Here is a 27,870-nt window from a genome sequence, read left to right on the forward strand (position 1 = left end):
GTTCATTAAGAGCATATTTGTAGTATTTAAATTAAGGGGTTACATGGGCTTACGGGTTTCAAAAAATCGAAATTTTTTATTGTCTTATTAAATTCTACAACACCTCCAGAATTATATCCTAAATTTTCAAGTTGATCTGAGTAATAGTTCCTTGAGAACTTGTGCGCTCGAGGCCAGCGCCGTGTTTAAACACGTTTTATTTTTTTGAACTGTGTTTTTGAATTCGGTTGGCAAGATTTCTCAGGAACTACTCAAACTTCATTAAATTTTACACAGGTCTTTGAAATACAAGTCTTAAAGATAAAGAGATGTGGATTTGGAAAAAAAAAATCGCAAAATTTTCACTGAAATTTTAATTTTGTAGTAAAAATGGAACGGCGCCGCAATGACCGAGTTTCTTTCTTTGTTCATGGCGTAGTTTTTAACTTTAAAAAATACTTGTAAAATATTTAATTTTTTAAGAGAAAAAAATTTTTGAAAAAAGGCTGTTTTTTACCCGAGGAAACCCATGTAATTCCTTAAAAAAGCACACATGTATAATTTTTATCAATTGAAACTTAGAGGTTATGTTAACAAAAGCTGCGAAACTGTGACTATATAGCTGCAGTTCGCTGCCTTAGCGTATATCACAACAATTACATTATGGACTTAACAAAATTATTGAAAAAAGTTGTAAACCAACTTTGTGCTTGCAGCGAAACAAATATTCGCATTATTCTTGTATTTTAGTTTAAACCAGAGGTTATGGTTTTTTACAAAAAATAAACATTTCTTTATTGATTCGTTTGCTCGTATTTCTTTGTGTATTGCAATTTGAGTTTCACAATATTATGTAAAATGTAAATTAATATTATCATAATACTTTTCGCATTCGTTTCGGCGACATTTGGTTAAGTAAATTGTGTTCTTTTTTTAATATACAGAGAGGAAGTTTAAAAAAATACAAATTAGTTTGTACGTACAATGCTTAAACAATTCAATTATTTAAATTACTTTTTAATGCTTATGATTTTCTTTTAGTTTAGTTCGCAGTTAACTTTTTAGTTTTGTTTCGGAGTACACAGTTGTGGCTACTTTCAAGTTTTCCATAAGAAAGAACCGCCTCAAATTGCTTATTCTCCTCTTTCTCGTTCATTCCAAGTGCTGCAAACAAATCTTATCGCATTTTGGCAGAAACCCAGAGCTTCGTCATTATCAGCACCAGCACATGCGCGCATTATATGGCTTACTTAATAAATAAGTGTGTATATATGTATAATAGGTATATATCAAAACTGCAACGATTTGCAGCGATTTTGAAAATGTAAAACTAACTATGGTCGGTCGCGATCTAGTATGCGTTATAGTTGGGATTGTAGGGCGCTTGTTTTTCGTAAGTATTGGGTTGGGCCACGCCCACACCCGCTACGGCGGCTTCATAGCTGGGCGGATTGTAATTCGCTGCAGGCACCGCTGGTGGATAAGGTTGCATGCTGCAAGTAGAAATGTTTTGAAAATTAGTGGATGACAATATTTAAAAAAAAAAATAAATAAAAAAAAAACGATATAACATTAACTTCGTTTACACCGAAGCTGTAATACCTTCCACAAATAAAAAATGTTCCATACAAGAACTTTAAGACAATAATTTGTGCCAAATTTCTTTAATATATCTTGGCAAATAAAAATGTTTTTCAAAGAATAACTTGAATTTGATCGACCAGTTTGATTCGCAGCTCACTGCTTTAGTGGCCCGATCTCAAAAAAAGATTTGGAAATTGTAGCGTTGCTGTGGGCAATAACCCATGCCAGATTTTGTGCAGATATATCATCAAACAAAAAATTGTTCCATACAAGAACTTGATTTTGATGGGCTTGATTAGGTGAGGTTAGATGGCTGATCAAAGGTCGCACGTGGACTGGTATATGTAGTCCTCTGTCAAGCCAAAAACAGAAGAACCCCTGTGTTTGAACTTATAACTGGCCAAGTTTTCGCGAAGACAAGAGAATATAGTATTTATGCTCTCGGTATCTGACATCGTCGTTTCAGACAAATTAGCAGCTTCTTTGTGAGAAAAGAACGTGTACAAAATTTCAGATCGATATCTCAAAGACTGAGCGGCCACTTCGGGTATATACAAACAAACAATCGGACAGACAGCCGATCATGGCTATATAAACTTTGCTCGACACACTAATCATTTATATACAAGTATCTATTTTTTATGGCCTCCGATATTTCCTTCTAGGTGTTACAAACTTCGTGGCAAACTTATTAGTATTACCCTGTTCAGGGTATAAAAACGACAACAATGTGTAGTGCGACAAAACTTACCCCGGCATTGGCGGTTGGGCGCTTGGCATTGGCATCGGCATAGGCACTTGGTTGGGCCCGCTGTGGAGCATGAAAAAGAATATGTTAAATTTGCTTTCAAAATGTAGCGCCGTGCCTCGTGTACACAGCGTATAATTAATATTATGCTGCGGGAAGCGTTAATGACTTACCTTGTTGCCGTTGGGTAGGGTGGATACATTGGCTGCTGTTGATAGGCGTTGGGGGGTGGCACTTGTGTTACCGGATAGCTGCCCGGTGCTGTGTGTGTAGTTGATGTCACCACAACGGGCGCTGCAATAAGAGTAGATAAAGACGAGTTAGGTATTGTTTGGTGCTTGCGAGGTGAAGGCATATAAATATACTTGAGGTTAGAATTTGTAACATTCGCACATTTCAAAGAATGGCTATAAACAAAAACTACTACAGTATGACAAACAGGGCTTCAATTTCGTGGTAGCCGTCGGTCAGTGAACAGCTGAAATAAAGAAGCACTTCCTAAAAATGTATATGTTCACTCTTACCAGCTAATATGCGACCTCTATTGCGCGTTTCACGTATTTTCGGGCAAATACAAGTTACGCATACTAAAATCATTATGAGAATAATGAAATTTATAATGAACACTATGATGAAATCCTCCATTTTTAATATTTAGGCTGCGTAATGCAATTCAAGAAAACAGTTTGAACAAAACCGAAATGAATAAAAGCGCTACACAGCAGCAAAGGTCACTTCGCACCAACTAATGACAATATGACGACCCGCACGGAGTTGAGTTACACTTCTAAGCTTTTCGTACAAACAAGAAAACATATACCATGTACTAAATCGCACTTGATAAGAGTAGCGTTAATGCTCGTATTTTAAACGTGTTATCATATCATAACAATAACTTATCAATTGTGTAATAAATATGTCCTGATAGTTGAAATGTCTCTTCTGTTTACTGCCGAACCAACCTTTATTGGGATTTCTTTCATTTGTGCGCCGCTGGCGTCCACGCAAATAGAAAGCGCCTAAAACGGCTAAGCTGAATACAAAAAATGTTATAAACAAGGTGAAACCCAAGCCGTCAATCATTATGCTTCCATAAAACAAACAAAAATAATAATTTTGAAACAACACGGAGAAGCAACTTAACGCTGAATAAGTTGAAGGCGAACTGAAACAAATGCTACCCAAGTTAGTTATTACGCAAAATAAATTGATAAAGTCGTGGGCTGTCGATAAGATCTAAACATTTGCCATAATAAATAAAGTAAATACCAGTTGGTACAACCTAATTAGTATTATTAACATTAAACTTATTTGAAAATTGAGTGCGCGTCAGAAGTGGAGCTTTTCAAGTAGGAACTGAGTTGAAAATTTTTTGAACCTACAGCACATGACACATGAGCAACAAATATGCCATTCATATAGTACCAATGTTTTAATACTGATTTTATTTTATAAATTCGTTCTAAGTGACTTTTCAAAGCGAATGGCTTCACAAAAACTGCTTCGGCAGAAATATTTCTTAAACCTGCTTGGTGTGTAATATTGTATTTGATTTATTTTACAAATTTAATCATATTAAAAAAAAATAAATAAACAGTTGGCAACTTTTCAAAAATATATATATTCTACAGAAATATTTCTTAAAATTGGTTTTTAATATTTAATTTATTCTATAAAATTAACTGATTTAAAAAAATAAACAGTTGACAACTCTTCACAAAAATTCAAAAGCACTTAAAAAACCTGTTTAATTTAATTGAAAAAGAAATAGGTGGCAACTCTACTCAAAAATAAGTCGAGCAGAAAAATTCTTAAATTTATTTTAGTAGTAATATTTTATTTTTTATCAATTTAGAGAAAATTCAAAAAAAATAAACAGCTGACAACTCTTCACAAAAATTCAAAAACACTTAAAAAACCTGTTTAATTTAATTGAAAAAGAAATAGGTGGCAACTCTACTCAAAAATAAGTCGAGCAGAAAAATCCTTAAATTTATTTTAGTAGTAATATTTTATTTTTTATCAATTTAGAGAAAATTTATGCTATAGAAATATTTCTTAAGATTGATTTGTAATATTTGATTAAATTTTAAATTTAATCTTCTCAAAGTTTGATCCCTCAAAAATATTTCATAAACCAATTGGTTTCAAGTATTCCTTTAACTGTAATTGATTTCCAAAGTAAACAGGTGGCAACTCTACTCAGAAATTGGTCAAAAAGAAAACGTTTTTAAACTTCTCTGGTTAGATGATCGTGTAGTAATATTTCATATTTTATACATTTAATTGTATTTAAAAAAATTAAAATTGTATTTCAAAAAAATTCTCAAAAACTGGTCAAACAGAAACAAATCTTAAACTTGTCTGGTTAGATATTAAAATATTTCATATTTTATCCTTATATTAAAAAAAATAAACACTTGGCAACCTTTTACAAAAATTGCTATGACAGAAATATTTCCAAAATCTATTTAGTTTATTTTGCCAAATGGATTGTAGAACTTAAATTTTTATTCAAAATAGCCTCAAGTCTTTCTAACGAAATGCCACACCTAACACAGTGATGTCGATAATAAAACATTATCTGTAATGTGAGAAAGTCAAGTGCAACGAGTAAAATTTTATGGCTATTTGTTGTTTGTGACAATTTTACTACTTTGGATAGAGATAATGAAAATGCATACATGAAATTGCAATTTCTGCTATTCTGTATCATAATATGTATACTAAAGTTCGTAAATATATTTTGGAATATTTTTAAGATAAGAGCTTTATCTTCTCTGTTGAAACGTTCAGAATGTTGGAAAAGGGCTTTGGCGATAATTGTTTGCGGCGAGCAAGTGTTTTTGGTTGCTACAAATTTTTCAAAGAGAGTCGAGAGCGCGTTGACGACGAACCACATCCAGGACGGCCATCAATATTAACTGATGATCAACACGTCAATAAAATAAAGCGGTTGGTGCTTGAGAATTGACGATTGTAATATCGTAAGGATCAGTGAAAACCATTTTTAAAGATCATTTGGACCTAAGAAAAGTTTCGAAAAAAGCACTTTTTGAATTTATGTGATATTAAAAATATTTTCAAAACCACAATAGTTAAAACTATACATTTTTATACTCTGCAACGGCACAATAATAAACTGCTTCACTGTACTGTTTTAGTTCAAGTGTTTAAGATTTGGGTGTTTAAAAATAAATAATAATCGTAAAATATCAGATAATACCAAGACAAGTCATACCCTAATACAAATACCATACATATGTAAATAGTCACGAAAGATAACAGGCATATAATTAGAAACAATATAGATTCTAATTGACATAAATTGAGATATATCTGTCAATATTAACCAATTCTATATTTGTTACAGCTTGAATCAGATAAAGTTTTGTGCCGTCTGCTTGACTAACATAGCACAAAGTGTGTCAATTATCATATCGATATATCAAACTATTTTCTAGTGGGTTAGCAACGTAATATTTTTAGAATATTTGGGCTATTTATAAAATTCAATTGACAACGTCTACATGGGAATTTCGTTGTGTAACGCTCATATATTATTTAGTTGCAATACGGAAACTATATTGATCTTGTAGATCACAGCCATGAAGTATATTCCAACGACAACTCGAGGTTTACGGAAGAGGGAATATAATAAAATATTTTAGAATTGAGCTAATGACAGTATTTATAACTCTGGCTACCCGAAATATACAACATTTTCAGACGATCATATGAAATGACACCTCAGAAAATTACCGAATGAGATGGTAAGCCTAATACAGAAATTATCGGCATGTGTAACTAAAGCTGTCTAGTCTAAATGCAGCCTAACCTGGAAATAAATTATGGAACATAGAAACAAGAGCATATGTTTTTTTTTTTATCAGGCCTGGTACTTCACTAATTTAGACTACTTGACGACAACAGAGATAAGACCAAACACCAAAAGCATATGTGTAAATAAATTGTACAAAATCCCCATTGCTTGTTTGAGACTATCGACAGACATGTTGACTATAATTAGAATTACTACTATTTTTTATATTATTAGTTAACTGATTATCGTTTGCAGAATTAATTGCAGGTTTGCATAAGACTGCTATGTTGTACTTTAGAAAGTATAGTATATGGATAACGTACGTTCGAAGTATACAGAGATTTTCCCTAGCTGATTAGTTACCGGGATACTAATTTATTCAAAATTAATAAGACACTACAACCAATTCTTATCTGAACATAGATGTATTAAGACTTAAATTTGTTTTTTAATATCAAGTTTGCAACATATTTTGTAACACTCAGAAAGATACGTCGGAGACCCTTGAAGAGCACCTGCATTGGTCAGTCGAAAAATGGCGCAACATATTGTGGTCCGATGAAACAAAAATTATTTTATTTGGTTCCCGGGGACGCCGACAGTATGTACGAAGGCCAGTAAACGCTTCCTTTGATCCTAAATATGTTTCACGGACGGTAAAATATGGAGGTACCAAAATCAATGTATGGAGGTGCTTGTCTTACTATGGTACAGGTCCGTTACTTTGGATTAAAGAAAACGTGGATGCCAAATTGTACGTTCAAATAATGGAGCCGACTATACACGCTGAATGGAAAATGCCCCCAAACATACCAGCTGGTTGGTAAAAAATTGGTTTGTTCTAAATGGAGTTGAGGTTATGGGTTGGCCGGCTCAGTCACCGAACCTTAAACCAATTGAAATTCTTTGGACAGAGGTCAAAGAAGCTGTAGGGAAAGAGAATTCGACAAATACGAAGCAATTATGGGAGCTATGAAGAAGACGTGGAAGGCCATTCCTCTCGAGAAAAGCAAGCGGTTTGTGGACTCCATGCCTATGAGACGCGCAGCTGTGTTATCCAACAACGGTCAACCGACGAAATACTAATTGTTTGAACTTTATTTTATATTATTATAATGAATTAATTTATTTTTGATGTAAAATTCTTAATATTGCTATTATTAATCACAGCTGAAATTTTCATTTACAAACTTTTTTATTTATTTAAAAAAGAACTTATTCTTTAAAGAAATCATATTTCTTTTAAGCTTGAATATGAGCAAATTAAATACAATAATAATAACCCATAATAAAAATCAATTACACGATTTTTTTGCTTCATTTGAATTCTTGGTTAAGATACTCCTATTATTTCGAACAGTTGTATATACATACAGTTGTATATACATACATATATACGTGAATTAGACACAGACTTTTTCAGAAATCTATTTGAATATTTTCACACTTTTCTCCCCAAGAAACTATGTACTTATTTGTTGGAACCGCCGATATCGGACCACTATAATATTGCATGTAGCTGCCATACAAACTGAACGGGACAAAATTAAGTTCTTGTATGGAAAACATTTTTATTTGACGAAATTTGGCACGAGTTTTTGTCAAAAATATCACTATTAATCGGGAATATATTTTCCAAAATCATAACACTATATCACGTATGTAGCTGCCACACAAACTGACCACCGAAAAAAAAGTTCTCCTATGGCAGCTACTTTATTTATATTATTATAGCTTCGTTGCAGCCGAAGTTTACGTATTTTCTCTTTTTTTATATTTTCAAACACAAAATTTACCATATTACTTTTTTTTAATTGTTCACGATACTAACATTTTCGGTCACGATATATTCTTCGACATGCCAATATGGCATTGGACGCCAAGCTAACAAATAACAGTGTGCCAGTAATGAACATAATAGCAAAGAACACCATTTTTTTAATTACGAGATGCGACTTTGATTGCTGAATTTAGAAAGTAAATTAACTCACTAATCGAACCGGAGGGTGTTTTTATTATTATTATACTGATTTGGGAGAAGAAACATAACATATCCGATAATAGTTATTAACATACATAGATAAGATAAATGTTGAACTACAATTACAAATTAACCGATGAGATTTTTTTGGGGCTGTAGCGAACACGCATAAGAATCAGTTGACGTCACAATGAATTCATCGAATACAACCTTTCTTAATTGAGTTGAGCTAATAAATTGTGGGGTAGAAAGAAAATTTCGTACAACTTTCATGGTATCTAAGGAAACATTTTTTTTATCCACCCTACTACTTATATTATATACATTGTGACAAAAAAGTACCCGAAAATTGTTAACAATTCACAAAATATTTAATTATTCATCAATTTTTTTTTTGTCGCCTTCAAAGTAATCCCCACGATGTAAATCACGTATGCTAACGATATTCAGCGAATTTTGTTTTATCTCTTCGATCGACTGAAAACGGGTTCCACGGAGCAGCAATTTCAGTTTGGGGAGCACGAAAAAATTACACGGAGCCAAATCTGGCGAATACGGTGGTCGATCGATGCAATTCATTGCGATTTTGGCTTTAAATTCGGTCACAATCGTGGCTCGATGCGATGAAGCATTACTATCGTGTAAAATCCATGAAATCTTCTTCCAGAATTCCGGCCGATGTTCTCACTCAAACGCCGCAATACGGATAAATAAAACTCTTTATTGATCGTCTGTATCGCCGGAACAAATTTATGATGCACCAAACCACAAATATCGAAAAATACAATGAACATCACCTCGACTTTGGAACGCCTTTGGTGTGTTTTTTTGGTTTCGGCCAGTTTTTTCCCCTCATTTCAATGATTGTGGACTTGTTTGCATGTCATAACGCTCTCCATGATTGTGGGATCGGAATTCGCACGATCAAGCATGTCCTACAAGAACCTTATGTGTACCGTGCTCCTTTTTAAAAAAAAAAGCTTTCTCGAGACGAGTCGAGCAACAACGTGTTTCATATCCAAAATATGCACCAAAATCATTCGAACGGACACGTGATAGATGTCGAGCTCTCTTTACTTTCTCTACAACTTGCTTGACGGTTTCCAAGCACCATATTCTTCACCTTTTTAATATTTTCCTCAGTTGAAGAGGTCGAAGGTCGTCCAGAATGAGGCACGTCTTCAACGATCTCTCGACTTAATACAAATGTTTTGTTCGATATTTTTATCCATTCTAAAAATCGCAGCGCACTACTGAGGTGTACCTACTTAATCAGTTGCCGTACACAAACTGGTTGGCAGACTTAGAAATTTCCAGGGAATTTTATTACAATTTATTATTATACATATCTAGTTATATTTGTATCCTATTTGTTAACAACTGCTGTCAAATTCAATACCAAGAACTCTTTTGTTCTCTTTATTTACGCTCATCACTCTACAACATTCAAGGCACTTTTGTAATAATTAACACTCAAAAGCTTAGCGCTAGTTTGAGGCTAGCTCCGCAGTTCTGACTTGTTATAATTTTAATATTTAATAGAATAAATGTAGAATTAATACTCACGAATTCAAAGTTTATCTGCTCTATATATCTGCTTTTTATTCTTTTAAAAAAATATTCATACAAATGTCAATTATTCTATTGTTTTGGGGTTGTAAAATACCTTCCTACTCCATCTCTATTCTTTCAATATTCTCTCGAGCCATAACTTCATTATTTTTCAAAGTTAAATAAACTATCAACCGTTTACCCTTAAAACTGAATCACACAATCTAATGACTTACGAAGTCGATATTCTAACTAAATAATCGACATTATCGATTCTAGCACAGACTGATTTGATTTATTGCACTGTTTTTTAGTAATTTTCCAGCAAACTTGAACGCATGTTTTTCGATAATCGAATTACAATTCCAACTGTAGATTAAGAGAAACCAATGAGTTTTAAGACGGATACTAACGTTTAGGATACCGCAGATGTTGCTGATAGTTTCTTCTGCAATACGCTGAAATACCCAATGCAATTAAAGCGAACACAACGAGGAACAGCACAGCTAGACAAATAGCAAAGCCCACAGCGATCATCTTTACGGTGCACAATATGAAGACTGTGAACCAGACCGGAGAAATTATGCGTGTTAACTGTAGTTGTCGATATTCAAATTCACTTTTTGTACACGAATTATGTTTCGCAAAAGGCTGAGATTAGATACGATACTAATCTGATAAGATAATAGTAAGTGTATGCTGCGGATACGAAACTGGGTACAAAAATAAAATTTAACTTTACAATAGGAAAGTACCCATGCGTGACTAAACAACTGACAACAATAGAAAACTATCATGTGTCAAAACGATGCCGTGATGATCCGATTTTTATCGAATATTTATGGAATAAAGACACGCTATGCTCCGAATATCTCACTTACTATCGACATTTGGAAATTGTTGGTAATTTTGATGTCTTCGTCTACGACACACCTCAAAGAAACAATACAACCATATCGCCACTATAATAAAACCGAAAATCAATTGCAATCTAGCAGCTGTCAGATCATCCATGATTGCAAGCACAATATTTATAGAAAACTAAAGAAGTGAATTTTCAAAATACACAAGAGTCATGGTTTGAACGATAAGAAAGCAGTGCATGGAATATTGGAAGTGCGTTGAGTTTAATCAGAAATAGATAGGTGTATTAGGGTGTGCACAATACGCTCTATACACAATTTCATAACGAATGACTCAGCGAGTGCAATGGCGGCAATTTTTTATTCACAACAAAACAAAAGTATAGTCAATTAAAGATATCTTTGGTTGCGCACGAAATGCATATTATTGTTTAAAATTAATTCAGTAATATCAAAAATTGTTTTTTACACTATAATTAACACTACTTATTTTGACAACTGAGTACCGTTACAGTTTTGCTAAGTCTAGGAAATCGATCAAGGTTCTTTTGATTAAGTTTACAGATAAACAACTAAAAGTAATTCAATTCTGTAAAAAAAAATTATTTGAATGAATGTCGATTCAAAATAAGACAATAGAAACACCGGGTTTTCCCATAGGGATGATATGATTTTTAAGCGTTTTTAAGTCGTTTCGGTTATTTTTAATATGCCATGATTTGTATTTCTTTTTCATTTTATTCAATTCCTTAACAATTAGTGTGTTTTTTGTTTTGAAGAGAAATCATTTAACTCTTATTGGAAAATCCTGTATTAGCTAGAAAATGTTAACCTAACATTATCTGCATTCGAACACATAATTTTAAAAATTTCTGCGTTTTCACGGTTTATAAATAGTAAGTAAATTCAGAATTTCTTGCGCCACTGTTTTATTTTGAAGAACAGCTGACAATTTGCAAACCAGTAATGCAAACCACGCAAAGGTGTTTTAGTGTTGCTTCTTTGCAAGGGTGTAGCAGGTGCATCCCTGTACATTTTGTGAGTGTAAAAACAAAAGTGTGTTCGCTAATTTGCAATTGCTAGTATGCAAGACCATTTGCGCCAAATTCTGGATTGTCCTAGTTTATTTTGCAAGTTTCCTACCGAAGTTTGCAAAAAGAAAACCCTAAAGCCATTCGAATGTTAATAAATTTCTTAAAATAGTACTTATTAACAATTATTATTATTTTACTTAAGACACTCAAAACATGTCATAATTCAGATTAAATAAATTATTTTACACGTTTCTTCAAGTGGAATCAATGATATATGATCATAAGAGTTTTTTTAAGTATTTTCGGCGAGACTTTAAATAAAGAATTTCGAAAATCAATACACACAGCCTATAAAATGTTTTACGTTCTGTCAGCTTCGTTTCATGTCTTCAGCTCAAGTTATCAGTTGTCAACCGTTGGACCTTATCATTTGACACTATCAGTACACGCTTCAACGCTGACTCAGTGTCAATTAATACCGTCACACACACACGCGCAAAAATATTTATTAACTAAATTTAGAAAAAACGGTTATACTAACGGCTTGGAAATGTCGTGTTGTTATGCATATTTCGACGTTTTCGCACATTATAGCAAATTCCGAGACATAAACAGGTAATTGATAATGCGACTACGAAGGAGCCCATTACAATACCAACAATCATACCGGTCCACATAATGTTTTACTGTGTTTCTTTTTCACTCAGAAGAATATGTACACAATTTATCAACTATTTACCACGACGATTGAAAACAAAATCAAGTTTATTTGCACGACACGAGCTGTTGGCGGTTAATGGTTAGCCACTGAATATGCGTATGAGTTTTTAAACAATTCCTAAAGATAAGATATATTAGATAAAAATCTAAGATTAGCGCTGGACACTTGGGAGGCCAATGAAGAACGAATCTATGAGTTGGCATTGAAATCGCTCAACAGCTGGCGCTTATCAGTGCAAATAACTTACGTCATTAGCGGTAAATATTGAGTGAAATTCGATTGGAGTGAAGTTCAATTTAAGTTCCATTTGAATTATTACTTGTGAATAAATAATTTATTGCATACTTGTGGGCGGCATTAATTGATTCAGAGAAAGTACTATTTTTGACCAATTATAGACCTAGAAAGACCGTAAATAATTTCGATATAAATAATTTTTTTATGTTAAGTAGCATTTGAGCGCAAAAGAAATACTGCAGTGTAAACATGAGCAATACCAAAAGCTCCGTCACGATCGGGAAGGACCTCTCCGAGCCGTTAGATACCAAACGAGGTTTCAGACAAAGCAACTCCCTATCGAGCTGCAAATCTGAAAAGGGAAGATCTTCTTCAAGAGTGTAGAACTGCTGGCGTATACCGATAAAATCGATATAATTGGACAACCGCGCCGTTAGTTCTACTATCTCCAGACTGGATAAAGAAGCGAAGCAAATGGCTCTGGCGGTGAACGAGGGCAGCACGAAATATATCCTGTCATTACATCGAAGTCGGAGATAATTTCGTCTATCTTGGAACCAGCATTAACACCAACAAAAATGTTAGCCTCGAAATCCAACGCAGAATAACGCTTGCCAACAAGCGCTACTTCGGATTGAGTAAGCAGTTAAGAAGTTAAGTCCTCTCGACGAACAAAGACCAAATTCAACAAGTCTCTCATCTTACCCGTCCTTCTATATGCTGCAGAGGTATGGACGATGAAAACATCTGATGAGTCGACATTACGAGCTTTGGAGAAAAAGGTTCTGCAGAAGTTGATTGTACTTTGCGCATTGGCAACGGCGAATTTCGCATTCGATGGAAGGATGTATGAGATATATGACGACATTGATATAGTTCAGCGAATTCAGAGACAGCAACAACGCTAGCTAGGTCTTGTTGTCTGAGAGTATTCGATGCAGTATCCGCCGGGAAAAGCAGAGGAAAGGAAGTCCTCCACTCCGTTGGAAAGACCAGGCGGAGAAGGACCTGGTTACAATTGAAATTTCCAATTTGAGCCAAAAAGCAAAAAAGGAAGAACGACTGGCGCGCGGCTGTAAACTCAGCTACAACCCGGTTAAACTTAAGCAGTGTCTATGCCAATAAAGAGGAAGAAAAAGCATTTGAGCGACATAACGACAACAGCGCCATATCTTGGATGGAATATTTTATTTCTTGTTATAATTATAAAGGTCCAATTTTTACCTAATCGGAAGTTACTATGGCTTTTAATAATACCCGAACAATACCCCAAAACTTTTTTATTTTGACATGAATAGGAAATTACATGTTACTACAATTATATACATGTGATTTTTAGTAAGCCTTAACCTTCAAAAGGCGCATGTATAAATTTGACAGCCCTCGGAACATTAATTTGTGAATTATGTCATTTTGAGTGAAGCAATTTTTGTTATTGTGAAAAAAATTGATAAAAATGGATAAAAGGGAATTTCGAGCTTTGACAAAATACTGCTTTTTGAAAGGAAAGTTGAAACAAAAACTTGGCTTGATAATGAGTTTCCGGGCGAGTTGTCACATAAAAATAAACCATCAAGGGTTGGTATGCTAAGTTCAGACGCGATGAAACGAGCACCGAAGACGGTAAACGCAATGGACTCCCAAAAGAGGTTAATACGAACGAAAACATCAAAAAAGCCCACAAAATAATTTTGGATCACCGTAAAGTGAAGTTGCTCGAGTAATCATGCACCCGAAAGATATCAACTGAAGGTGTGCGTCATATTATTTACAAAAATATCGGTAGGAGAAAGCTCTGTTTAAAGTGGGTGCCGCGAGAGCTCACTTTTGAACAAAAACAAAGACGAGTTTTTACATGGATATGTGATAATGGATGAAACATGGCTTCATCGTTTCACTCCAAAGTGCAATCAACAGTTATCCGATTGGACTGCAGACGTTGAACCCGCTTCAGAGCGGGGAGGAATGCAACAATCGTCTGGCAAGGTTATAGCGTTCTGATTTTGGGAATCATGGAATAATTTTTATCGACTAGCTTGAGAAAGGACGGACCATCAACAGAGATTATTACATATCATTATTGGACCGTTTGAAGGACGAAATTGCCAAAAAACGGACGAATTTGAAGAAAAAGAAAGTTCCGTTTAACCAAGAGAACGCACCGTGTCACAAGTCAGTGAAAACGACGACAACGTCATCCATTAATTGGGCTTTGAATTGCCCCCGCATTCACCGTTTCCGCCAGATCTGCCCACCAGCAACTATTTCCTGTTCACAGATCTCAAAAGAATGTTCGCTGGAAAGAATTTTTCGTCGAGTGAAAAGGTGATCGGCGAAATTGAGGCCTATTTTAAAGCAAAGAACAAATCGTACAACAAAAATAGTATCGAAAAGTTGGAGGGTCGGAAGGTGGAGGGTAATCAATGTATCACCCTTGAAGGGAATTATGTTGAATAAAAAAGCTAATTTTATCAAACGTGTTCCACTATGGTAGGCCAGTGACTTTTCAATTGACCGGTTATATATAATGTTCGATTTCGCCCGAATCTGTTTTTTTCTTTCTTAATAAAATTTATAATAAAAAATGAGTCATAAATAAAGCCACCAACCTTTGGGAAATAGTGTTTGTAGAGCCATCTTCACGGAACGCTTCTTTAAAAATGCAAAAATCAGCACAAAAAGCAACAACGCGGCTACAACAAAAAATGAAATTGTCAAAATTATAACGACTATATTGTGGTTTTCTTCCGATGGATAGCCAAACATGTTTCACAGCACAAATTCGCATTTAATTAAATGAAGTAGTTAAATTTTTCACAACAATAACAGACAACTGGAGAAAACCGCGAACAAAGAGGAGAGATATTCAACTGAAACTCTGTGAAGAATAATGAAGCCACTAGCGCGCACAATGATATGTGTGCATCTGTTTACAGGGATGTAATACTCGTATCGCAATTTATCGATTCGAGAACTCAAGTACTTACAGATACATATTTATATTGACACTTGTTGATCTATGCGACATTAATGCGAACTAAAAAAATTGATAAGATGGATTTATGAAAAGAACTCTTTATTTACAATAAATACTTCAGACAGTCTCGTAAGCAAATAAGTGAAAGCTTGACGATGAAACAATGTAACAACACAGTGTGCGTGATAAGAATCAGAATCGGTGGTTTCAAAACCTGCATGAAAGATTTGTGGCTGTGATTTTATCACACAGAACCGAAGTTAATTCGCCAATGAGATTGGTCACTTTCCTAAGGTACACAGACTTTTTTGCATAAGAAAAATGAGTGTTCAGTATAAGAAACGTTGTAATGCAGCTTTTTTAATGATCCTAAACGTTCCAAATGGACTATTAAAACAACTGCAAAATATTTAAAGTTATACGACGACGTTGACATAATTCAGCGAATTAAGAGGCTGCGGCTACGCTGGCCAGATCATTTCGTCTGAATGGATGAAAAGGCTCTAGCTCTGAAAGTATTCGACGCAGTACCCACCGTGGGAAACAGAGGAAGACCTAAACTCCGTTGGAGAGATCAGGTGGAGAGGGAACTGGCTCCACTTGGAATCTCCAAGGAAGAAGGGGAAGGAAGAACGTTTCGAGTGCGTAAGAACGGAAGGGGAAGAATCACGTTACATCTAAAAGAGAACAAGGAATTGTAAAAGCAATTGTTCTCTTTTTGAAAAGACACAACTGCTCAGTCTAAGAGAAGCTAACAAAAGTTTGTTTAAATAAGAAAAAACGTTAACTTCGACTGCACCGAAGCTAATATACCCTTCACATGTGCATTTCTTTTAGTAACTATGTGTTTAGTTCGTATGGAAGCTATATGCTATAGTAATCCGTTCTGAACAATTTTTTCGGAGAATATGTCATTACATTAAGCAGTAATCCATACCGAATTTCGTGAATAGATCTTGTCAAATGCAAAAGTTTTCCATACTAGCACTAGATTCTGATCGTTCAGTTTGTATGGCAGCTATATGCTACAGTTAACCGATCTGAACAATTTCTTCGGAGATTACATTTTTGCCTTAGGAAATAATCTATACTAAATTTCGTGAATATTATATCTTGTCAAATGTGAAAGTTTTCCATACAAGATCTTGATTCCGATGGTTCAGTTTGCAATGCAGCTATATGTTATAGTGGCCCGATATCGGCAGTTCCGACAAATGAACAGCTTCTTGAAGACAAAATTTCAAAACGATATCTTAAAAATAAAGGGACTAGTTCGTATATATACAGACAGACAGACGGACATGGCTACTTAATATATCATGTTCAGGGTATAAAAAGGGTAGAATAAATCTATAAATACGATACGTGATAGACTTTATACATAGATGTGACATGAAATGCAGCAGTACTGTTTCATTAGTACCCACCTTCACAAACACACATTGAAAAAATTTTGCATTGGGCGCAGGAAAATATCAACTGTGGTTGGAGTATTATAATATTTACAGATAAGCAACTTTTGTATTGTGCAACCACTTGAGGCACGTTTGGTTAACGTATAGACAAACATTTATTCAAAGGAGTGTTAAGCACATCCATGAGGTACATGCTTCTCTGCTTATGGATTTGGGGTTTTGAGTTGCTTCACAGAAATCCTAAACGCCTTTGAAATGATAAAATTGTATCAAAAATATCCATGATTGCAAGAAACTCCAAGAAGACAATGCCTCGAAACATAGGAGCAGACTCTGTACTCAATGGAAACAAGACAACCATGTTGTTACTTTTGACTGACCATCACAAGCACATGACGCCAATCCAATAGAGAATGCTTACTGTGACATATGCGCAAATTTAGTTAATGCAGTTAGAAAATAGAAAAGCATTATTATTTCTAGAAAACGTATAGATAAGTTTTTAAAGTGTTAAGATAATTTGTTTCTTGGTAGCACGGTTTCGGTTTGTCAGACTTTGGGTCAAGGAATTATCAAAAATTATCATCAAAACTTTCAAGTTGAAGAAAACTTATTAGAAATCTTAGGGCTATCGACCATTTCCGAGGTTTTTTAGTTTGGAAATTTGAAGTAAAACATAAAAATACTTGTTTGAGCAATATACCATGGCAATTTTTTATATAAATGATAATTTTGTGAGTATTAAATTAATTAAAAATATGTTTCATTCTAAAATAGCTACCCACTCCCATAGGCGGACACAGACCGTCCGATAGTGAGTATCCGCCTAAGGGAAGCTTCACTGTACATACATGAATAGAAGAAATTATATTTCCGCTGTAGTTATTAGAGAAGGACTCTAGCATCAATTACCAGTCATTAAAGGGCAAGGAAATATGAAAACCACAGATCTTGGATTGAAATGTCAAATAAATGAATAAATGTCGAAATTTAAGAATGAAAAAAAGTACAAATAATTTTATTCACTGAAGCTTTTAAATCATTTTAAGCACATACCGTGTTTTTCGACAGACAGTATAATTACCTAATTATGCAATTGGCAAGCATTAAAATTTATTGTATTATTATTATTATATATTGTATAATAATAATTTCAGTTAAGTCCTGCTTCGCTTAACAGTTGAGCGTCTTGTTCAGCTAAAGCACGTAGACGCCGACGTCTTAGGGCGCCCAACAAGGCCACCAAGAAGCTACAAAATATCACTGCACACACAATCAATACCAAACCGAGGTAGTAGGTCATTCTTACAACGGTGTTTTTTTTTATTTATTTTAAATTAATTATTTTATCGAACATACTCTGCGCGCCAATGTCAGCGATCAACTAAACAAGAGTGGTAAATATTTTCACTACATTTACTCGTTGTCTTAAGGAAATATTTGTTATCTGCTGCACTAAACCTGAGAGGATTACATTTTGAGACAATTTGTTATGATAAAATTTGTGTTAAAATGTCAATTTTTTAGTAATACTGTGTTTATATTTAACTATATACATATGTACTGTGTATATATAGTATATATACTAGTATATAAACATGTTCATAAACCACAGTCGATGCAAAAAATTAATGACTATGCCACAATCAAATAAAATAACTGAAATATAGTAATGAAAAATGTTTTCACTGATGATATAAAATTGACAACGTCCTTGGTAATCAAGCTACACTTTACTAATAAATAAGCTACTTTCTTTTTGAGGTCATGCCATTTTCTAACAGATCAAATAACTTTTGTTGGATTTGGCTCGTTTTGGCTTTATCAATCCCATACAGTTGACTACTGTTTACTTTCGGGCTCATATGCGACAACATTGCATAAAATGTCACGTGTATCGAAGCACCGATATCGTATTTTTTTAACCTTTCTCTCAACCAATCGACCCAAGACTTTTTTTGACTCCCCATTTAATTTAGCATACCATCGATAAACACTGGTCGTTGATGGAGTTTCATCGTTAAAAATTTATTGATTTTACTTTTTTTGGCCGAGATAGGGTTATGAGTTGCCATATTGCAAAACTAGATTTGCCAAATCCCAAAATATAAATGTGTGCTAGTGAACAGTCGCGTTGTAAAAATTGAATCTTTCAGTAATTTATGGAGTGGTTATTCAACGATTTGCATCAAACAACAACTTTATTTTATCCCCATCGGATTCAAGAGGCCTTTGAGGGCGTAGTGCATCCTCAAGATTAACACTGCCAGAACGAAATTTTTCAAACCAATTTCAGCATTGGCGTTTGGTCAAACATCTGGCCGGTACACATCACAATAATTTTCGCCTTGCTTGAACTGCATATTTACCCTTTTGATAGTAAAACAGCAAAATGTGCCGAAAATGCTGTTTACGATCTACCAACTTCGATAGGTCACCAAACAAAAGCTATACCAAAAAATTTAAGAAATTTTTTTACAAACCTTACTTTATTAGCTTTCAAATATATAAGGGGTTTGGCGCTTAAGTGTGAAGTTGGCTGCGAAAAATTTAATAAGATCAGCTGTTGTCATCAAATGAAACTACTTAGCGAACAACCCAATATAGCGTACCAGTTATTTTTAAAGGCAGACCAGAGAACGCCCGTATTTTTATAATTAGCCTTTGTAGTGTCGACTTTGACTTCGTGCCAGTTGGCACTCAGTTGGATTTAAGTCAGGGATTTGTGTTGCCCAATCCAAAATATCGATCTTCTCCGCAGAAAAGCAATTTTTTACTTGTTTCGAGGATTATCTTACAAAAATTTCCATTTGAGTAGCATGGCATCGAAAGCATATGGTTCCATATTTTTTTTTAATATGCAAGTACTGAAACTTGTCCAACTTTCTATTGATTCTCGGAGGAAAGGCGTACATACACCATGCCAAGAAAATACTTCCCAAACCATAATATTTCGACAATATGCTTCTTCAGAATCTCAATCAATCTTCGAAGTGAATTAAAGATTATATTATTGGCACTTACAACGGTAAGCAAATAGTATCTCCTTTGGTCCTACTCTGTTAACCTTTGTTTCGTCACTCCACAACAGACTTTTATAAAAATTCTAGTATTTTTTCTTGATGAGTTGAGATGAAGAACAATCGCTTTAAAATAATTTTTTGTTTTTGTATTTGAAAGAAGTGGTTTCTTCCTCGAAATTCTTGCTTTACTTCCATTGTGGTAAGTTTTCTGGATCAAATGTTATATCATTTCTTACACCGAAATACTTTCACTTACTCATTTATGCAACAACACAATAAATGACTTACTTCTATTAAATTGAATGCAATATTTTTACATTTTAAGCAACTTTCAATAAATCAATTTCAGCATTTATGTGAAATCAAACTTTGCGCCATTTATGTGTCCATAACGGTATAAATGTATAATTTATAACCTCAAAAAATCCCCCTAAACATGCCCATATGTGTACAAACTGATATGTTCTACATTTTTTAAGGTTCGTACGTACTGCTTCAGATATAATGCATTCACATACAAACACACAAATGTATAATTATAAAATTTCGACTTGTTATCGTATCAATTTAAGCTGATTTTCTTATCATTTCACCTGTATTTTTGGTAGAAATACATGAGACTCATATGACACATTTAGCGGTGCAAGTCAGTGCAATGCCTCTGAGATTATTTTGATTTTTTAACAACTAAGGAAGAGTGTGAAATATTTCGAGTTGGCTGCAAAAGTTGTTTTTATAAAAGAGTAAGGAATTTTTACCCGACATTGTCCAATAGGTATTATGCTGTAAGGCTAAGAAAACAGTCAGACACAAATTGTCAAACGTTCGCAGGTTGTCAAAGTTGTATGAAAGAAGGTGAGGTGGAAATATTCCAACACTTTCTGCTCCAATGTCCAGTCTTTTCAAAACTGAGATTGTTATGGACATTTATCCAAGTGAGATCCCAACAAATTAACCTCAACAGGGGCTAAGTTCAGGGGATATCGAATACTTTATAGTTTCGCATTTTGAAAGAATTAAACGCGAGGATATATTATCAAATTTTTATTTGACCATACCGTGAATGGATTGAAGAAGTTCAAGCAATTGAGGAAATTCCCTGAGCGACATTCACTTGGGAGTGCCCAGAAACCGATTTTTTTTACATATGGCTCAAGCAGCTCACTTCCGGTCTTAGACCAAGTAGCCACAAAACATCTGTTTGAAGGCGAGTTAAAGTGAAAAGGCGAAACATTCCTCCCCAGAGTTGTATTTGGGACCCGCCACGTAAAATTCACCCACAATGAAAAGAACAAAACAGCCTCGGATGAGAGATCTTTTTTGATGACGACCACTGCAAACATATTAAGGACTACGATTTAAGGGCATGCATTTGGAATGACCGGTCGCTTAATTGAGAAGATGCCGCTGCACAGTTGGTTGATGTCCTCATGAGAGTAAAGGCTGAGATCGCCGCCGTCCAAGAAGTGTGATGTACGGGACAAGGATTTAGACGGCTAGCTCCTAGTGTGGATAACCGTCTAGCCACAATCCCATCAAAACAAATTTCTTCAACATATTGCTGATTTGCGCCCACGTCCCGACGGAAGAGAAGAGCGATGTGGCCAAAGATGTCTTCTATAAGCGTTTGGAGCGCACTTATGAGAGCTACTCCACCACGATGTAAAATCGTAGTTGGCGACTTTAACGCCAGGTGGGCAGGTATCTTTGGCACTACGGTCGGTAAATTCAGCCTCCACGACGAAACATCCCCAAATGGGTTGAGTGTGATCAACTTCGCCGGGGCCAGAAATATGGTTATTTATTATTGTGCAACGAATTTGCTTCATTCAGTGAAGGTCGGAAAGTTAAAGAAACAGTGCTTGAAAGTCGTCGTGTTGCCATCTGAGCGATTGACGAGGATCTCAATATCTCTTTTGGATCGACTCAACACATTTTGATTAATGTTTTGAAGCGTTTTAATCTCAGACTTGTTCCGAAATACAATACAATTACTAATGCGTCGTCACTTCCTCGCAGAATTATGCCTGACATTTTTAACAAACACGAAATGAGAGTCACTGTTCGCCAGATTTGGCTTTCGGACACAGTAGTTGACATTTGAACATAAAAAAAAATGTTGTACCAATCTAGGGCAATTCTTTTCGATTCGTTTTTCGTGTGCAATGGACCTCTCCGAGTCAAATTTGATCTTTAGTGTAAACACTTTTTTCGATTATTTTATAAAGTAAACACTAAACTTTTAAATATACCACAACAAATACCACGGCATTCGATTATATATAACCTTATTTCTTTCCGGCCAAGGACTGACCATTCGGACACTTTGACGACAAAAATAGCAACTAAATCCAATCGACAAGTTTTAGTTTATTTATAAGTTCTAAATTTTAATAATAAAGTATTAGTATTATAGTAATTACTAAATATTAGCAAATATTATTTTTATTTTTAGTTTTTAATATTATTTTTTTTTATATCATTCTTTTATGCAGGTAGCTTACCCACTGTTCGTTGGATCACGACTGTACGGCGACGTTTTATACAAATTGCAAAAAATATAAAGAAAAATACAAAAAATACGGAAATCGGAAGCCAAATAACACCGACCCAAACCATTTTGCACAATATTTATGCGAATTAAAGTATAACTTCTTGGTTGCGCGCGTCTGGTGTGGTGGAATCGCGAAAACAAGTGGGCTAACCATACTGCCGCTACTCAAAAGTTCAAAGTTATAAAAACACGAAATATACACACACACATACGAGTAATCGACGGATATTAGGGCTGCTCCCCAATAAACGCGATTTGTATAAACGAAACATTTTCTCTTTTCTTCGTTCGAAAGTTGCAGTTTTGATAAAGAATTATTCAAAACTTGATACGATTATTATCGCGGGAAAACATTCTAATTTTCACATAATATTGCTCAATTAAGGAAAAAATAATAATAAATTAAAGCTTTTTCGAAAATACCATACATAAATGATCAAAGCCTTTTCTGGCAATTTTACATAAAATTCAATTTACTTCTTTTAAGAAACTAACGGTATAAATAAGCAATATATTTCAACGACAACCGGTTATTAAAAACATCCGATTATTTTTGGACACACTTTATATTTAACAATTCCACATTTTCGGGAATCCCATAGTGAGCGTTGAACTAGATATTGCATTTATATGTAGATTTGTATGTTCAAAAGGCACACTATTGCTATCAATTTGTTGTGAAGCAATTTATCTCTGCCTCACCATGAGGTTTACGTTTAGATAAGATATATGACAAGCTGTCTATCCACGCCTTTATTCAATTAAAAATTCAAAATTAATGATTTTTGTTTCTTTCGAACTTCCAACATGATAAAGTTGGGCGTTTATTTGGAATTTATGGGAGCTAGCTTCATCTATAAAGCAGGTTCATGTCGTTTATTATGAAATAAATATAAATTTTACTTTTAAGGCAATATTTATTTCAAGTTCATATACACTGGTGGCAGAATTAATAGAAACGAGCCCATCGTTCCTACAACAGTCGAGTCTACGTAACCGGAACGGAACCGGATTTTTGTACGGCCAAGGACTGTCAACTCGGCAGTATTCTGCCGCTAAAACAACAACAACTTATTACAAAGCACAAAGAGATTTTATCAACATAAGTTTGAATCTCTACTCACTATGCAACAATGCTTGATAACAGTATGCAATGTTTATTGCGATCTCTGTCCAGTGAAACCACAAAGAATAAAGTATGATGGGAGATAGCTAACATCATGGACTGCCTTAAATAGAAGAGGGAAAATCAAAACATTAACCCGTTTCAACAAAATTTCGGTACCATACACCACACACACACAGGATAATCCACTTAAAACTTTCAACGACTTGAAGAGGGAATTGTTCAGTTCGGAACCGATGTTCTGAGAATGGTCAGATAGTTTACTGCACAATCTATTCCTTATTCAGCTGATTGACGTGACACGATATAATGAGAAGCAATCCCTTTCCATAATCGAACCACTGTCGTGCTCAACTGTGCTAATTATGTAATTATCGTTAAGCACGTGTTGTTAATGTTGATGTAACAGTTATCCAAGTCATTTCTGAATAGCAAGGTTTAAGCTAGTTGTCATTGAAATAATCTAACGGTAGGTCCGACGGTTCGACGGGGTCCAACATATGAAGAGGGCGTTAGATGAGTGGGATTCAATGGGCATGCAAAGAGGAGGTTCGAATCGTGGACGTAGGCCATATATTTGGTATATCAGGATAAATTCTGGAAAGGTAGGAGTTTAATCCCTTGCAATACTCGAGCTTTTCTCTACAATGGGTAGTGCTGAATGTGTTAATGGCTTCACTGTGAAAGGCACGCCAGTACGAATCTAAAATTAGTGGCGTTTTGCGTATTGTTCTTTGTTGTCGACGTAATCAAGGAATAAGATGTTGATGCTATTAGGAGATGGCTCCGTTTCAAGGTGACGACTGCTAGTTATGCCTTAACCGGAGGCATGTATGCCTCACTAGGCACTTAAAGGGGAGGCATCCTATTATGGTACGAAGTGTGAAGTTCTGACAAGTCGGAGGCTTTTTCCTTGCATATCACATATCCAGGCGACCATATCGGTGTTGCGTAACTAATGAACAACCGGCCGTTTTCTGTATGTTGCGAACAACGTTTCCTTGTCCTTTCCTTTCCGGCTATCGACTTGAAGACTTAATAACGGCTTTGTTCTTGGCAATAATCGCGGACGTTTGCGAATGAAGGAGCACATATCGTTGAGTTTGCTGCTAACTTTTGAACTATCAATTACATTGCCTGAGATGCAAATATTCGGAATCAGTTCATTGTTACAACCATAAACATATTTTATTAACCACCAAACTTTAGCAATTATGCTTTATGGGCGGCCTCAAAAAAAAAGTGCAATAATTGTTTAACAAATAATAATGAATTTAACAATAGGGATAATACATCAGATTGGCATGACAAATTAAAGAATTAATAAATTCTACCTAAGGAGGAACGCTGAAATATGAAACATTTCGAACATAAACATTTGCATTTTCTTACTTGTTTACCTTATGGTGAAATTCAATACGTTAACAAAATTATGTTTATTTCAGCACTTAATGCAGTTAAAGTTCTAATACAGATGGTGAAATGTTCAATATGAGTCATAACAAAAAAAAAATAATAATTCAAAAGATTAAAGCATCTAACTATGCAGATATGAGTAAACATACAGTGGATAAAAAAAGTTTGGGCACACCGTAAACTTAAATGCTTATCTAAAAATTACAGGTTTCCCTTTAAAGTTACGAAATTAATAATTCAGTTTCAATTCAAACTAAAAAATATGTATGTCATATTTTACATATTTTTAAGATAATGAAATTATAATAATAATATTTAAGATTCTACGTAAGAAAGTTTGGGCGCACATACGGAAATTTTTGTTTTAAATCCCATTTTTTTAATTATACATATTTTGTCAAACCCCTTTGGCCTGAATAACTGCTTCTAAATGTCGACACATACTTCCAACTAGGTTAGTTTTCGGCTCAGGAGTTACATTTACCCATTCTGTACGTATGGCCTCTTTAAGTGAATCCGTCGATGTTATATGTGAGTTTTTTTTCCAATAGAGGCAAATAAGCTCTATAGGGTTAGTGTCTGGGAAGGTGTTTTTAATTGCTTAGAATGGTAGATAAGCAATTCTTGCACAAATATGACGCATGTTTAGGGTCATTGTCTTGTTGAAGCAAGAATTATTGCCCACTTAAGCCTAATTTTTCAACGCTTGGAGCTAAAGTTTCCTTTAAGAATTTCAAATATGAGTGCTTATCCATTTTATCTTCAATAAAAGAGATTTCCTACCCCACTTACCGTCGCCATGTTTCACAGTCTTAATTATATTATTTTTCTGGAGCTCTTTGTTTCGTTTTCGCCAAATTTTTTGCTCACCAGCGGAACCAAACATTAAATTTTGATTCGTCACTAAATACTTTATTCCAGGAAGGTTCCGGTTGATTAACATTAAATTTGGCGAACTCCAGGCTCTTTTATTTATTCGTATCCGAAATGAATGGCTTACGTTGTGGAACTTGCCCAATAAAATCAGCTTTGTGTAAAGTGTTACGTACAATTTTGGGGTCAAAGTTTTTTTTCAAAGCTTTCTTCGGATCTAAGTCACTGCAGCTATTACAGCTCGTTCCTAACGTGGAGTACATTTTTTGGGCGTCCAGATCTGTTCTCACGCTCTAAATTTCAAGTGTTGATGTAGTGTTTTTTAATATTTCGCACACTTGAATAAGGTCTCTGCACTGTATTACCAATTTCGCGATAAGATTTGTGTTGCTGTTTTGCGGTTTTTTAAATGAATTTCGCGTTTCTTATGAAATAAAGGAATATTTATTTGCTTATTATGATATACAAGTATGTATGCAAGCTGATAATACGAATTGCGTCGAAAATTTAACAACTTTAAAATAATTATGAGTTATAAGCCGAATAGAGCAAAAAAAATTTAAAAAAACGTATGCTTCCCAAAAACTTAACTTACACACAATTTATGCACAACCTGCTTCATGAGCATATACATATTTCTTTACTTATAATGATATATGTACATATTTATATGCACATATATGTATATGTAAGCTTTTAATACGAGCTGCGTCGAAAATTTAACAATTTTAAAATTATTGAGTAATAAGCCGAAATTAATAATAAAAACTGCGGCGAAAAGTTAATTAAAAAATTTCAATTTTGAATACTTTTCAGCAAAGACAACGCCTGTGCCAAAAATTTTTGAATTCACTTTACATACTTATGTATACGCCTTCATGTTACTACCGTAAGACGCTGATCATGGAAAAAAAAACAAACGTGATACACTATCTCCAAAAGATGTATATTCAAAGTATCTTTAATCTACAACTTACTCACATGGATATCTATGTATGAAGGTGTACATAAACAAATTATGTGCAAAGTATAATATGATAAGAAAACAATTTGCAACTACGCTTTGTTCAACTGTCAAATCAGCAAAAAAAACGAACTGTCGAAGGTGTAAATGTGTATTCAAATTGTATTAATTATACATATATTAACGCTCAAATTCCCCGAATTACTTTACATATGTATATTATGACTCAACTTGTCTGTGTTCCCGGTACTTACTTGCCAATACGGTTCCACGCTGCTTTGAGGAACAACAGTATCCACAACAGCTCATAATAAATATCGTCAATACGACAATTGTTAAAAGCGCCCAGAAGTCCATTTCTTCAATATCGAAATAATCTAAGAGATCAAACACGTCCGTGATGAAACTTTCTCCGGAAGCCCTTTACACTTACTTTTCAGTTGGAAGAGCTATTCTTATGAATGTCTACGTAGGTCGAGCACTTGTTGCAATTGTTCTGAAGAGTCTGCAATAGAGGAACCGTGCCTTAGTTGAATATAACTAATTACAATTGCATACTTCTAAAGGCTTTTACATAGCTTTTTACTACTTAAATTATTTATTTAGGTCCAAATAATATATGTATTTAAATTCTCCTAATTAAGAACTAATTCGCTAATATTAATCCGCACCTTGCCTTATGAACGTGATATTTTCGATAAAATTTTTGTTATCTTGTGCTGTTTATATACTTGTTGTTGGTTTTCGCAGTTTCCTAAAAGTAATTCTGATTGGGAGTAGTGCTGCCATACTAAACCAATTAGTACTAACCTATTGTGCTCTTGCAAGATTGGAGATTGCAAAAATCCTATTCCGAATATACAAAGGCACATTGCAGAATCTAGTGATATATGAATTTAAATAGAAATTATAAAATCTATTTAAGATTTACCTTCCCCAACAATTTAACGTCAAAATATTTATTTAAGTATTATAACAACTAGCACAGGGTTCCAATTATT

The 27,870-nt window shown here is 34.4% G+C and overlaps 1 protein-coding gene across 7 annotated transcripts; it reads right to left on the minus strand.

Annotated features, from left to right (window-relative positions):
• Positions 1 to 742: 742 nt before the first annotated feature.
• On the minus strand, positions 743 to 27,658 carry LOC126755353 (uncharacterized). 7 transcript variants are annotated; one of them, XM_050467862.1, is made up of 5 exons: positions 27,541 to 27,658; positions 27,124 to 27,374; positions 2,485 to 2,605; positions 2,315 to 2,374; positions 743 to 1,472 (listed from the first exon to the last, which is right to left on the minus strand). In XM_050467862.1, exons 2-5 carry the CDS (start codon positions 27,224 to 27,226, stop codon positions 1,331 to 1,333), a joined length of 426 nt encoding a protein of 141 aa, XP_050323819.1. In that variant the 5' UTR covers positions 27,227 to 27,374; positions 27,541 to 27,658; the 3' UTR covers positions 743 to 1,330. The 7 variants fall into 7 exon arrangements, with proteins under 7 accessions (XP_050323819.1, XP_050323821.1, XP_050323814.1 ...); XM_050467864.1 differs by lacking the exon at positions 27,541 to 27,658 and adding an exon at positions 27,428 to 27,520; XM_050467857.1 differs by lacking the exons at positions 27,124 to 27,374; positions 27,541 to 27,658 and adding an exon at positions 12,105 to 12,306.
• Between the last annotated feature and the right edge of the window lie 212 nt (positions 27,659 to 27,870).

This window comes from Bactrocera neohumeralis, chromosome 4 (assembly GCF_024586455.1).
Source record: "Bactrocera neohumeralis isolate Rockhampton chromosome 4, APGP_CSIRO_Bneo_wtdbg2-racon-allhic-juicebox.fasta_v2, whole genome shotgun sequence".
NCBI lineage: Eukaryota > Metazoa > Arthropoda > Insecta > Diptera > Tephritidae > Bactrocera > Bactrocera neohumeralis.

Coding starts and splice junctions, on each gene's coding strand:
- LOC126755353 (XM_050467857.1), bottom strand. CDS start 12,240: ATGTGGACCGGTATGATTGTTGGTATTGTAATGGGCTCCTTCGTAGTC. Junction 2,606..12,104: donor CAACACGACATTTCCAAGCC/GTTAGTATAACC, acceptor CTCTTATTGCAG/CGCCCGTTGTGGTGACATCA. Junction 1,473..2,314: donor GCCCAACCGCCAATGCCGGG/GTAAGTTTTGTC, acceptor TTCTACTTGCAG/CATGCAACCTTATCCACCAG.